Source organism: Gallinula chloropus, assembly GCF_964237585.1.
Source record: "Gallinula chloropus genome assembly, chromosome: 2".
NCBI lineage: Eukaryota > Metazoa > Chordata > Aves > Gruiformes > Rallidae > Gallinula > Gallinula chloropus.
In genome coordinates, this window is record NC_140086.1 from 162,062,145 (window position 1) to 162,076,826 (window position 14,682).

The 14,682-nt window shown below is 45.8% G+C and overlaps 1 protein-coding gene across 1 annotated transcript in view; it reads left to right on the forward strand.

Annotated features, from left to right (window-relative positions):
• Nucleotides 1–14,682, forward strand: part of TMIE (transmembrane inner ear) — a gene marked incomplete at both ends in the record, with an annotated part of 29,468 nt that overhangs the window by 4,017 nt on the left and 10,769 nt on the right. Inside the window, one exon of the mRNA XM_084260708.1 lies at nt 1,303–1,420. Coding sequence (XP_084116834.1) covers nt 1,303–1,420 — 118 coding nt within the window. The remainder of the gene's footprint in view (nt 1–1,302; nt 1,421–14,682) is intronic.

Consider the following 14,682-nt stretch of genomic DNA (forward strand, 5'->3'; position numbering starts at 1 on the left):
ATTTGAGGTCTCCTATGGTATGTGACATGGAGTTGGCATATATGACACAGTGCAAGACCTGCACCCTGCTGGGTGGGCAGGTGGAGGATACTCAACACCACCTCAGACAGGACTAGATGCCTGTATTGAAGAGGTTGAATCCTACCCCAATTCACATCTTTAAAGCCAAGGAGCTATGAAAAAACACCACAAAGCTGTAGATTACTCATGGGTTTGAGTCCTCCTCCTCCCCTCCAGAGGAGCATTCCTTGTTTAGAAATAGGGCTTAGAAGAGGAACAGACCCAACAGCTTTCAGGAGCAAAACCCTAGTCTCAGCCAAGGGGGCAGCTGCAATATTCCCCTAGAGGGTCTTACAACACAGCATGAAGAGGGGAAAAAAGCAACAGCCAAACTCTGAGGTTAGCATCCATTGCTCTCCCACACACGGTAACTACTCTCCTATTTAATCTAGAAGCTCTTCTGCAGTGTGTCTCCAGGGTTCAGGAGCTCCAGGCACCCAGAGCATCCTCTTCCTGGAGGTCAGGCTGTGAGAAAGCACAATGAGGGCTGACCCCATACCCTGGGAGCTGCTTTAAGCCAAGGCTGTAGTGTTTGCCCCCTTACCTATACCTGGCCACAATCTCCTCTGACCCTTGAGCTTGCCCCATCACTTTGGGCATGTCTTGTAAGCTAGGCTTTCTCCACTCATCCTGGCTCCCACCCCAGGCTTGCCCTGCTTCTCTTGTTTGGGCATGATGGGATGAAGTCTTGCTAGTGGGGCCCCTGCCATGTGGTGTCCCCTCCATCTCCCCATCTTCACAAAGCATCTGACTCTCATTGTGCCCTGATGTTCAGCCCATTTCCTCCTTCCCTTCTTATCTAGCCCTAGCAGAGCAGATGCTGGTGCAATGCAACCTGTGAAGGAGTCTTTTCAACAAACTAAAAAAATAAAGCCATGTTGTACCTTGTAGCTGAGTCTTAAATGTATATTTTAAGGATAGGAATCTAAAATATAATCATAAATTTCCTCCTGACCACAAGATTCTTTAGAAAAATCTGGGACTTTAAGAAATAACAGCAAAAATATTTGCTTTGTAATCATGAGAACTGTCAATACTTCAGATAACTTCCACAAGTGGGAAAAGCTTTAGAAACAAACTTTTTAGGTAAGTCCCTCAAAAGACTTCCAAATTGTTGGGGGAGGCAAGTAAGCTAGGGTCCACCATCTCCTGTACTACTGGCATCTTTCTGACTGGTTTAGGGATCATTACAAACCTTAAAAATACATTTTTCTTTCTTTTTTTCCCCTCCCTCTTTCCCAGGCTACCACAGAACCCCCGAAAAAGAAGCCAGACCCTGTAACTTCAGAGACGGTGGTGATCTGGGGGCTGCGCCTCTGGCAGGTGATTGGTATCTTTGCCATCTTTGTCCTGGCAGTCAGTAAGTTGTAATTCTCTGCCTTGCACCACAACCACAGCACCACCTCAAGTAGGACGTGTTCCTGGAGGACTACAGACCAAATGGCCATGGAGGTTGCGAGCTGAGGGTCTTTGGGTACAGGAGAGAGGGGGTTTTGCAGCAGGGAGAGGCAGGTGGGGTCTTTGAAAGAAAGGCAGATGGGCCACCATACCTTCATCTTGCAAAATACTGATCTACAGTTCCTAGCATACCTCCTTCTCTGGGATGCCACCAGCTATCAGCCCAAGTTCTGCTGCAGTACCACATTCAGACCCACATGCATGTTTATACCCATGGTCCTGCCCTGTTACACAGCCACACAAAGTATAGATGACCTCCTGTTGTGCTGTCCCACAAGCCACAGTAAGAAGCCTCAAGACATCTTCAGTCACAGGCAGATCTGGCATTATGGTCTGTAACTCCTCTTCAAGACTTTCAACTTGGATTTAGCAGGGCTTTCAGGACTTCAAAACCCCTTTTCTGAACCCAGGCACTAGGAAGCCACTGGTTCAGACCTGGTGACTGCAGTGGGATGGGATCAGACATTCTCCCAGTGTACTTTGAAGATCTATCTGGGTGTGGCTGATTCCCTCCTGAGTCTTTTCATCCAGCTTCATTCCCTTGCAGTTTGCTTTCTGGGAAGCACATAAGTAGCTTCACTGTGCATTTCAAACTCCTACTGTGAGCATCCTTACCAGAATATCACTTAGGACGCTATCATAACCACATGTAGATTGAAAGGAAGGATCTTCTGCTCTCTCCTTGAGCCATCTATAACTTCATACACAAAAAAATAGATCAGCCTGATAAGAGTCAGACCTGATAAATCCATTTCCTCCCCATCATCTTGTTTGGGTGGGTTTTTCTGCCACTACATGAAGTTTCACTGATTCATCTGCAATTCCCTTGAACCTCTTTTTCTGGTTAGGGACAGGTGAGCAGAGGGACAGAGCCTGTCCTCAGTCCCTGAAGGTAAAACCCATCAACTCAGGGATCACCTCAAATCCTTACCCACTTGAGGAAGGGCATCATCCAGCCATATAGACACATCTAAATCTTCTAGGCACTTTTAATCATTCCTTTCTCATTCTGGCTTTGTGGCCCTAATTGCTTGTTTAGTTTTGTCAGTGGAGCAATGAAGCATTTTAAAGCAACCAGAGGAAGGTCTTGAGTGCCTCAGCTTTCTGCATCTCCCTTCATTCCTCATAAGTGATGAGCACTCTCCAAAACAGAGTGGCCACATGCAAACTCCTGGTGAGGAGCATCCATAGGTGATGCCAACTCCAGCCTACAAGCAGCCCTTGTTTAGAACCCAGGTTTTCTGGGCCAGCTCTAAAACCACAGCATTGCTCTCTAGTGCTCCCCATTACTTTTTAGTTTGCTGCTAATCCTCATCTAGGTGTAGCTCTAATCCAATCAAAGAGCACAGCAGTCTGTGGTGCTGTCTGTTGATATCAGGGGAATCCAGCTGCTGCTTGTTGGCACATCCATATCTTTGGCTCCTGTGGGTATCAGCCCTTCCCTGACAGCCTTCCTCTTTCCATCCCATTCTCCCTTTAAACCAGACATTCACATTTTCAAAGCAAGTCCCAGCATTTTCTTCTGTTTTCTTTTCCCCTCTTTGCCCCTTTCTGGGCAAACACCACCCCCCACACCCCCAAAGTCTGAGGGATAACAACTCCCACAACTTGCCTGCTCTCAATCAGCCAAGCTTATGCTAATTCATCACATGCCACAACACCCTTGGCAAACAAGCACTTGCAACTCCATAAAGCAAAGGTGGCCAAGATTTTAACCCCAGTGAGTCTGCACACCAGGTGAAATAGGCATCAACATTAACAGCAGGGGCTTTAAAGTGCAAGTAGGCTAGTGAAGGGGTTTATTTAATTGTCTTTTCTTGGGTATTTTAGCTGGTTGGGAGGGGTTATCATGGAATCACAAGGTTGGAAAAGACCTTTAAGATCATCAAGTCCAACCATACCTGCCCTCTGCTAAACCATATCCCTAAGTACCTCATCTACCCTTTTATTAAACATATCTAGGGAAGGTGACTCAGCCCCCTCCCTGGGCAGCCTGTGTCACAGCCCCACAACTCTGCCAGGGAAGAACTTTGCCCTCCCAGCTGAGCTGACTCTGCCCTGGGGCAGCTCGAGGCTATTTCCCCTTGTCCCATCTCCTGTCCCCTGGCTGAAGAGACCACCACCCACCTCTCTGCACCCTCCTGTCAGGTCAGTGTAGGTGGTGATAAGGTCTCCCCTCAGCCTCCTCTTCTCCAGGCTGAACAACCCCAGCTCCCTCAGCTGCTCCTCATATGATTTGCCCTCCAGCCCCTTCCCCAGCCTGGTTGCCCTTCTCTGGACTCACTCCAGGACCCCAATGTCCTTCTTGTAGTGAGAATTTCAAATTGTGAAGACATTTCCACACAATAGCTTGGTGTGCTTTGTTGCTCATTAGAGATTGTCTCTGGCACAACCAGGTTATTTAGGGTTAGAAACATAGAGAGCCTGCTGTGCTACCAGCCCAGCACATCAGGTGGAAACTAATTTGGGGTTTTTCTTCCTGCTTACCTAAAAATATCAGCACCAAGAAGCAAACACCCACGAAAATTTGCTTGCCAAGTGACAGCCCAGAAAGGAAACCCACTATTAAAAATAACCACACAAAGAAAGGTACTGCTGAGGCAAGGAAAGCAGCAAATGATGAGAAACCAAAATACTTCCCAAGATCTGAGTTTAGACAAACAAACAAGTAGGTTAGGTGTAATTTGATGAAGTAGCATCTGCTTTAAGGTTCAAGCTGCCACTAATACACACAACAAAATCAGACCATTATGTCAGCTTGCTACAGATAGGTATAACTGGAGGAGTAGCAGAGTATTTGCTAAGAGATCACAGGGCTTGGGCTTGCTGATTCTCAGAGGGATAAATGGATTCAGTGCATCACAACGTGTAATGGGGTCAGTTTATGGCTCTACTGCTCTGTTAGAGACTCTGTGTTTGGAGAAGCTTTCTTCCAATGAACAGAGGGGGTTTGAAACCAACAGCACCCATTCAGGTCAGCTTTATGGAAACAGCACATGGTGATGACAGTGAAGACAGCAACTACTAACCTAACCAGTGCTCCAAGTCAAAACAAGGCAGGTTCAAGCTTAATGACATGAGAATAATTGAATCATAGAGGCAGTTCTCACCAGTTTCTCATATCTTGCTCCATCAACATCATCCTCCTCCTCCTCCTTTGCTTGGCGGTCCCCAAAGCATTGATGGTTCCCCAGCTTTACCAGCAAAGCTTTAGCTCTCAGGAGCAGACACGTGTTTTTCTGTGAGCAATCTCTTGAAGGTGGTCTTGGTATCAGTCCACAAACCTAAGCAAAGTTCTACTTCTCAAGTGAAGCAAGAGGTAGAGAAGAGCTTTAGCATAGCTTCCTTCACCCAGTCCCAGGAGCACCCTCCCAGTCAGAGCAAGAAGGCAACAAACTCTCTACACACAGAGGCAAAAGAGCATCCCTCCCAGGGCTTCTCAAGGCCTACACATGATCCCATTGGCTTACCACTTCACCTTGTTATCAAGTCTTTAAGGGTGTGTCTGCTTTGTCATGTGAATACATGCAAGGAATTGAGATGCTTTTAAAGTTAATGCCCCTAACCACCCTGCTGTGGGTCATTACAAAGCACTTGAGCTGAGGATCTTTCAGTTGAAATAGAACTAAAAGGTAGATGCTCTAGAAAGATGGTCCTCAGCAATTATGCAGGATAATTGCTGAGGGCAGCCACACGACCAAATTACAGTACCCCCACCTGAGATAACAGATTCTCCATCCTCTTTCGCCCCACAAACCTGCTGCTGCTGAGTGACAGGGCACACAAGTGTAGGTAGGACCTAGGTGTGGTTTCCATCTGATGTTCCCAGCAACTTCCACAAGATGGCATTAGCACATAATAAAAGGCAGAAAAAACAGCCGAATCCAAAAGTATTTTGCTTTTCCTTAAGGAAAACAAGCAGAAACCTTACATAAAGGCATCTCATAGGCCAACACACACCACTGGAATGGGCAAAAAGTCTCCATGGAGATCTTTTAACTCATAAAAAGGGTTTTCAGGAGGTTAAAAACCAAAGAGGGCAACTCCTAGCTCTACCCAGCAGAGACTTGGAAGAGATTAATTGCTTACACACCTATTAGCAGAAGGTTTTTCTGCCTGTGCTGCAGCAACTGATAGCCAACTTTCTCAGATGCCTTCTGAAAGCATCTCTCTGTGAGACCCATCCATCTCTATCTTATTCCTTTGTTTCATGTCTGTGATAGGACATGTCACAAGAGAAAACTGAGGTGATGTGATTAATGTTTATAAATATCTTCAGTGTGGGACTCAGGGGGCCATGGGCAGCCTCTTCTCAGTGTCTGTGGGGACAGGACAAGGGGCGATGGGCTCAAGTTGGAGCACAGGGAGTTCCTCACCAATCTGCAGAACTTCTTCCCAGTGAGGGTGAGGGAGCCCTGGGACAGGCTGCCCAGGGGGTGTGGAGTCTCCTTCTCTGGAGAGATTCCAGCCCCATCCGGACACCGACCTGTGTGCCCTGTCCTAGGGACCCTGCTTTGGCAGGGAGGTTGGACTTGATGAGCTCTGGAGGTCCCTTCCAACCCCTACAACTCTGTGATTCTGTGAAAACTGGCAGTAACCCAGCCCATGGTGGAAAATCTAACTTAGTAGCACATGCAGAGGATGCTGGAGACAGAACTCTCATAGATTTCTGCATCATTGCACCATTCTTATTCATCTACTAAAATATCAGTAACATCAGATCTTCTTGCTCCAGCTGGAGAAGGCTTGGAAGGGCTCATTTTCAAACCAAATACAACCTCTGCAAGGAGAAAAATCTGCAGAGAAACAGAGGAAAAGGCACATTTCTCAGGTACCACACTCAGCAGGTCAACCCAGCGTTACTCTTCCACCCCCAAGATTTCAGCTTAATCTTTTTATCCTTGATCAAAGGAAACCTTCCCTTTTGGCTGTTTGAAGCAGGTAGAGCAAGGCAGGGTGGTGAGTGTCCTGAAATCCTTATCAGGGCTGCCTCCTAGCACCAGGAATAATTCAGCTGCTCTGGATTGCTTCTCTGAGTGCTGGTTGATAAGAAAAGAGACCACTTGCAGGCTGGAGCAGAGACAAGGGTTACATCTGTCTGTCTCTTTCTTGGAGAGACTTTGATGTGACAACAACAGGCAACTAAAATGAGATTAGTTGTCAGGAGGTTTTGATTCACTCAGGAGAGCTGCTATCTGGTTTCCTGGCCTCACTTTTCATTTCTTTCTTGGTCCCATGAAAGTTGTAAACAGGGAACTGAGGCCCAACACTGTCACCCTGATAGGACAGGATGGAGTCATAACCTTGGAGTCTTGCACAGCCTGTTTCATCCACAAATACTGAGGACTTTGCACCCAAAGTATGGCCTTTTACAAGGTGCAGTGTTGTGATGGAGGAGGAGGTGGTCCTGATCCATCTCTGGGAAAGCTAGGAGCTGGCCCAAGGCTTGGCCAGTGTGCTCTCCACCAGCTCACCCTTTTTTTTTTTGGCACCAGTATTTTTAAGCAGCCTTGTGGACTGTTTATTTTCCTCTCTGGTTGTTAGTTTAGGTCTGTTGAGAGAAGCTCATCAGGCAGGATGCAGGCAGCATGTCTTTGAGCGATGCCCCACTGATCTCTACAAGCCAAAAACTGGGTCTAGATGCAGGGCAAAAAGTCTCAAAAGCCCTGCTGGTATATTCCTCTGAAGGGAATCATAGAATGGTTTGGGTAGGAAAGGACCTCAAAACCCATCTAGTTCCAACCCCTGCCCTGGGCAAGGACAACCCCACCAGCCCAGGGTACCCTAAGCCCAGTCCAACCTGGCCTTGAACCCTACCCAGGGATCCAGGGACAGCCACAGTTTCTCTGGGCAGCCTGTCCCAGTGCCTGCTACCCCCAGGGGAAGTATTTCTTCCTAATATCTAATCTAAATCTACCCTCCTCCAGCTTAAGGTTCTGGAACAGGTTGCCCAGCCAAGTGTCAACCACATCTAGCACAGCCAGGGAAAGACAGTTTTGAATCTCTATTGAATGGAAAATGTGAGGGAGAAGGTAGGGTGGAACTGTAGCAGGAGGCTCCTATGTGAGGTGAGGCAGCAGCAGAGCTGTTACTGCATCCCACTGCTTGGCTGAAAGCATGAGCTCACGACTTGTGCTCAAGCTGAAGACCAAGTTGGTTTTGGATGATACCTAGTTATCATGGTAAGGAACACCAGAGCTACCTAAACTGGTGGTGGACTTCAGACCATCCTTTGTCCATGAGTGGTGGGCCTTATATTCTTTGGCTGCTGGTGTTTTAGTGGCATCATAACAGCTCCAGGGCCATGGAAACACGTGTTCACTGCACATCCTTACCTGTAGTCCACACCAGGTCTAGTACTACTGGGAAGTAGGGCTTACCAGGATGAGGACTGAAAAGTAAAAGGCTAAAACAGAATCTGGTTGAAGAAGTAGGAGGCTCATTTCACAGATACCCAGAATGGCAGGGGATGGAAGGAACCTCTGGATCATGTCAAGCAGGCTGCACAGGGTTGCATACAGGTAGGGTTTGAATGTGTCCAGAGCAGGAGAATCCACAATGTCTCTGGGCAGTCTGTCCCAGTGCTCCATCACCCTCAGAGTAAAGAAGTTTTTCCTTATGTTGAGATGTTACCTCCTGTGTTCCAGTTTGTGCCTGTTACCCCTTGTCTTCTCCCTGGGCACCACTGAGAAGAATCTGGCCCCTTCTTCTAGACATCCACCCTTTAGATAATTTGTAAATATTGATGATCTGTGTATAACAATGATCTATTATAAACATTCTGATCTCTCTTTCCCTTATCATTGTGTTCTTCTGCAAGACCTACCAGAGACAATTCCCAATTCTCACTGAAGCCAGTCAGATAATAACATGTAGTCCCAGACATCAGCATCAGTAATTTTTCTCCTGACATGTAACCATGGACATGAAAGCTTGAAAAAACAGCTTTATGATCAGGAGGGATGCTTGAGACACACAAATGCAAAGCTTGGGTTTATCTGCCTGGGTAAACTGGGGATCCTTCCCCTTGAACCTCTCAAAGGTTCAAGAGGGGTATAAAATAGTGTGGGAGTACAAGGGAGGCTCACACTGCGAAAACACCCTCACAGGAATCAAGGAGTATTTAACAAGCACCAACAAAGCTGTTAAACATCTTGGATGCAATTAACTGAGAGCAGTTTAATTTGTAGTGTTGGAGGGTTTATTTACCAACTTGCCGCGGGTGTTGAAATAGAAATGCCAGGCCAAAGATTTACACTGTTAAATAACCATTACTTTTTGGATGGCAAAACTACCCAGATGTTTCCATTAATGTGCAGAATTTCCAGTGAGGCAGAGGAAATTTCAGTTGGCTCAGGGATGCTCCACATGGGGTTTTCTGACAGAGGCTTTAGCATCTATCTTCAAATAATGCATCACAGCGTATGAGAAACGTGCATCAGTAGATCAGCACCCCTGTACTCAGCATTGGTGAGGCCACACCTTGAATACTGTGCCCAGTTCTGGGCTCCTCACCATAAGAAGGACATCGAGGTCCTGGAGTGAGTCCAGAGAAGGGCAACCAGGCTGGGGAAGGGGCTGGAGAGCAGCAAAGCTTGTGAGGAGCGGCTGAGGGAGCTGGGGGTGTTGAGCCTGGAGCAGAGGAGGCTGAGGGGAGCCCTTCTCCCCCCTGCCCTGCCCTGCCCTGCCAGGAGGGTGCAGATTGGTGGGCGATGGTCTCTTCAGCCAGGGGCCAGGAGATGGGAGGAGGGGCAATGGGCTCAAGCTGCCCCAGGGCAGGGTCAGCTCAGCTGGGAGGGCAAAGTTCTTCCCTGGCAGAGTTGTGGGGCTGTGGCACAGGCTGCCCAGGGAGGGGGCTGAGCCACCATCCCTGGATGTGTTTAAAAAAAAAGGATAGATGAGGTACTTAAGGATCTGGTTTAGCACAGGATGGGAATGTTTGGACTGAAAGGTCTTTTCCAACCTTATGATTCTATGATCAGGGTATGGAGAATAGTATGTACAGAGGTGGATGTGAGGGGAGGAATACTGTTCTCCATCACAGAAAGGATCACTTTGGCGCAAGAGATGGCTTCTACATAGAGTCAATAGGTTGACCCCCTCTTTTGCTCTCAGCCCAAGTTCTCTTGTGGAAACATTTTCTCCTGTTTTATAGCTGTCCCTCACTTGCATGCCTACAAAATAGCTCAACACCACAAAATTATTGGCATCAGCATATATATATATAGCTCAAGCTGAGCACAAAACAGGGTCCTGAAGAGAAAGTTAAGTGTCTTTCAAAAAGGAAGGACCATTCTTTGCATACTCCAATTAGTAACAAGCAAATAGTCTTTCTTCCTGATTGTTTTGGTAACAAATAACCTAGACTGCTCTTGTTTTGTATAATTAAACTTAATCTTCCATTGTGCATGTTCATGCACAGGTGAGCAAGGTTACTACAAGATTAGTTGATGTGATCCCTATCAACTGAAAAGCAGTGAAGATGCCATTGCCTGAGCCTGGGTGCTCTTATATGTGGGAGCTACCAGGTCATAGAGAGGAGGATGTGCTTAGGATCTGCAAGAGGAAGAACTGGGGTGTTGGACTATGGTGAGGCTCTAAAATAGCTGCTCTGTGTGGATGTCCCCACCAGCTGGAAGCCTAAACTGCTTCTTCATCTACCCACAATGCTTTCCCAGTCAGTCCCTCTCCTTGTGTGGAGGAAATGGAGAGGGCTCAGTCCCAAATCCCTCACCCCTTGGAATGGTAAATCCCACCCCTGCTCCCAGCTTTTAAGTTGGGATGGTCAGGAAAGAGAGTTAGAGAGCTCAGGAGATACTTCACTGGGCACAAAAGAACTCAAGAAAGCAATACAAAGCATGAGCAATTAGAAGCTTTTGGGGTTTTTCTTCTTAATTAGGGCTTTTGTTAATTAATAGCTCAGATTGCCAGCCAAAACATCTAATGTGGACTCTGTCACTATGATTCATCTCTTCTATCAAGAGACACCTTCAGGTCAGACATCTAGAGTGACCAGGTAAGACAACAAGGGGAATAATTAACCTGTTTGCTTTAGATGTCTAGCTGAGGATGAGATGACCCATGTTCTCAAGTGCCTTGGCTTCCCCATCTGGATCTACAGGGATGCTCCAGGTAGCTCCCAGAGAATATCTGCTTCATTTTGTCCCGTGTAATGCTTCCTAGCTCAGAAATTGAACTGCTCAGAGCAGAGTTTCCTAAGGTAGCACTTGTTCTGATGAGAGGTCCAACCCTAATTCATGTTTTTCACTGGTGAGCTCAGAATCACCACACACTTGCTGCTACTAAAGCTGTTTTTCTTGGCAGGAGAGTCAAATAAATGAGACATTGAAGCATCAATGCAGGGTGTTGGCTGAACCCATTCAAACAAAAAGCAGTGAGTGACAGCAGAAACAGGGACCTGTGGTTGGGAAAAGGGAATCTAGACCTCAGCTACAGGACAAACAAACATTCAGTGAGTAAATTATAATTGGTAACGTTTAGTAACTGTTATCAGAGCACAGGAATCAGTGAAGCAATGCAGTTGAGGGTAATGCTGCAGGAAGGACTTAACTTGAATGTATTAATGTGGGTTAGTGAGAGGAAGGAAGTTTGTTGACCTCTTTATGCTACCCTGGTGAGATGCTTATGCCTATGTATGAAAATAAATGCTGAAAAAACAAAGGATTTCAAGAGAAAGACAAAAAAAAATAAAGCCCAAAGATCCTCACCTCTGTTTGATGCCTGGAGAAAGGTCCTCACACAAGACTCTTGCTGTGTTCACTTTGTTTATCTTCTTGGAAAGAAGGTCAAAAGGCCACTTGATTGCAGCATTTGAGGAATTCAGAAAGAAAAGAGGAAAAATAAAAGTATTCAAGATCTTAGTCTGGTGGATAGAGGCAAGAGCAGAGTGTGGGAATTAATACCCAGTTAATTCAAGAGGGAATTTGAGAAATAAATGTGGCAAGGAGGGTGATTAAACATTGCCACACTCTCCACCCCTTAACAGCTGTCCCCAGAGCAAGGTGGGATTCAATCCAATGTGAGATATTCCACTCAGGCACTAATTAAACATAATAACCTGTAATGTGCAGAGAGGTCAGATGATGTGATCTAATGGTGTGGACAGACCTTCCTTTCCAGACACCAGGAAAATATCACACGTAGAGGAGTAGTTAAGCTTGATGGCTGAGCAAATACTGGAGCAGCCCTGACCCCTTGCAGCAGTTCATTCAGCATATCCTCAGGGTGTTTTGCAAAGGCTTAATACTTTAAAAACATGCTTTGCTTCAACTCATACTGGCCCAACTACAGAGACTCCAATCTGTATCTCTTCATTCTTGCATTCCTATTTTTGGTTGCTAGGAAATTAGTACAGTAACCCAAGTACAAGAACAGCCATGGAGTGGGATAAAATACAGGACTGAGAAGGATTTTGAGAGGGCATTTAATCCATCTCCAACCTGGACCTGACATTTTCACCACCCATGTCTTTGGAATAAAGTAGATCCCAAATCCCCCTTGGCACAATCTGATCCCCAGCCTGAACCTCAGCCCATAGATACATTTCCACACACACAGATCATTGCACATCCTTTAGGGGGAAAGCCTCCTTCTTCTGTATCCCAGTTTAGGGAGTTCTGAGGCACTAGAACAGAGCAACAGCTCTGATAGCAGCAGCAGAGGCATCTTTCAATGAGGTGGTTCAGACACCAGCATCATCTGAGCACTCAGGGTGGACCAGTCCTACAACAGCCACCCAAGCACTAACTAATTTTCTTGGGAGTTCATTAGCCCTCACTGATCATTGCATTATCACAATTAGCCAGTTATTAACACTGCCTTGAGTAGCTGGAGCAACCCAAACACGCTGGCTCTTTCCTTAAAGCATCATTGTAGTTACATAGTAAGCAACTCTCCAGGCTTTACAAAGAGCATTTAAACACAAGTGCTGCAGTTAACTTGCCATTGAATACATCTGCATTAATTGCTTGCATTATTAACAATGGAATGGCTGCCTAATTAACTCAGAGCAGCCCAGGCTACTTTGCTAAATGTTAATTAACTTCTTCATTGGCAGGCTATTTTTTTCAGCTTCAAAGAGAACAAACCTACCGTGTATTGCAGCCAATTTCCATTCAATTTATGAAACTGTTTGATTCTCAGTCGTAGCTCTGCTGAAATATTACACCAGGCAGTCTCTGGAGAAGATGCTTCATTTACATCTTTTCCAGCTCCTAGGAGAACCTAGTCCTTTCTTTCCTTCTTTTTGATTTTTAAATTTACTGCCCACTAGAAGCAACTGTGTTGCTGTTGATGAGCTAAATTCACTTAAGTGAAAAGAAAAAAGACACCATGAGCAGGGTAACTCTGCTACATGGATATTTATTTGAAGCTAATAGAGCTTTTTTCATGGGTTTTTTGTGTATACACTTAGCTTGCTTCAATTGCAAACCAAAATAGTTTAGTTTAAGCCAGTGGGAGTAAACACACAGCCATTATTTAGTCACAAACATCTACCTGTATATGGTGGAAATGACGTGTTTAACGTTGGCTCTGTTGTTGTACTGCAGAGGTTTTTTGGGCCATTTATTAGCTCCTCCAACCTGAGTAGTATTGGATAGGAATATTAGTACCAGGGATGAATTTATCCCAGGGAATTCACTTCTGGACTCCCTGGTATAAAAAAGCCAGGGTCTCCTGGAGAGAGTCCAACGAAGGCTACGGAGATGCTGAAGGGCCTGGAGCATCTCTCCTCCAAGGAAAGGCTGAGGGAGCTGGGGCTGTTCAGGCTGGAGAGAAGAAGCCTGAGAGGGGATCTGATCAATGGTTATCAATATCTGAAGGGTGGGACCCAGGGGGCCATGGGCAGCCTCTGCTCAGTGTCTGTGGGGACAGGACAAGGGGCGATGGGCTCAAGTTGGAGCACAGGGAGTTCCCCCCAGTGTGGGGAAGAACTTCTTCCTGGTGAGAGTGAGGGAGCCCTGGGATAGGCTGCCCAGGGGGTGTGGAGTCTTCTTCTCTGGAGATATTCCAGCCCCATCTGGACACTGCCCTGTGTGACCTGTCCTAGGGACCCTGCTTTGGCAGGGGGTTGGACCTGATGGGCTCTGGAGGTCCCTTCCAACCCCTACGATCCAGTGATTCTGTGATTAAGAAGACATTGCCCCATGGGAAAATAATGAAAACACATTAAAAACCCTGAAAGGAACAAGCCTCTGAGTGCTTCAGCATTTCCCTAGTCAGTTGTCATTTAAGACTATGCTGAAGAAGAAAATACATCACCTACAATACCTCTTTTTTCATCGCAGATAGAAAAAGGTTGACTCCTTTAAAATACCTGTCCCATAAAGGACTGCCAATTATTAGCTTCCTTCTTGAAAAATTACACTTCACATGATCAGCCTGGCAGAAACAGTGAGAAATTATTCCCTAAGTTGTCAGCTTGAATCTTCAGCATGGAAAGAGAACAGCATGTGCAGGATCAGACCTGACTTTTTATATTAAGAAAGAAATGTACCTTCAAAATAGGTGGCTGAATTCACTCATGTGTGTCAGGTAACTAAAAAGGAAAGAAATAAGAGATGAGAAAATTGTTTTTAGGCCAAACAACAAAGCAACCTTCAGCATATTATTGGAAAAGAAAAGCCTATGCTTTAATTGTGCAGTTCATGGAAGATCCTTATTATCACAGTATCAGGCCATATGCTATTAACACAGAAAAAGCTGAGAAAATTGAGAATTGAAAATTGCTCCACTACACTTTGTCATACAGGATGTTTCTTCTTCTCCTTTATGTAGTTTGATAGCAGAGCAACCATGAATAATGTCACCATTCCAAGTCTTGATGGTGAATATTTTTGTGGACCTCCCATGGTGCTAATGGGGCACTGGTACATATTATAAAGATTGCTTCAAGTCACTGTAGCATCAGACAGCCCATAATTTACTCAGGATGCATTTTAGAAGCCTTCTGGATGATTAAAATGAAAGCTGAAATCCTGAAAAGGAAAGAGAAGACATGAAAAGAAGGGACTAAATATTGTTTGATAGGCGTGTGATTCAAGCACCCACCTGGGGAATAAGAGAATTGGTGAAAGTTTAATACAAAACAGATATTCAGAGCTTGAAGTCAAGCAATCTGTCTGACCCCCCCCCCCCCCCCCC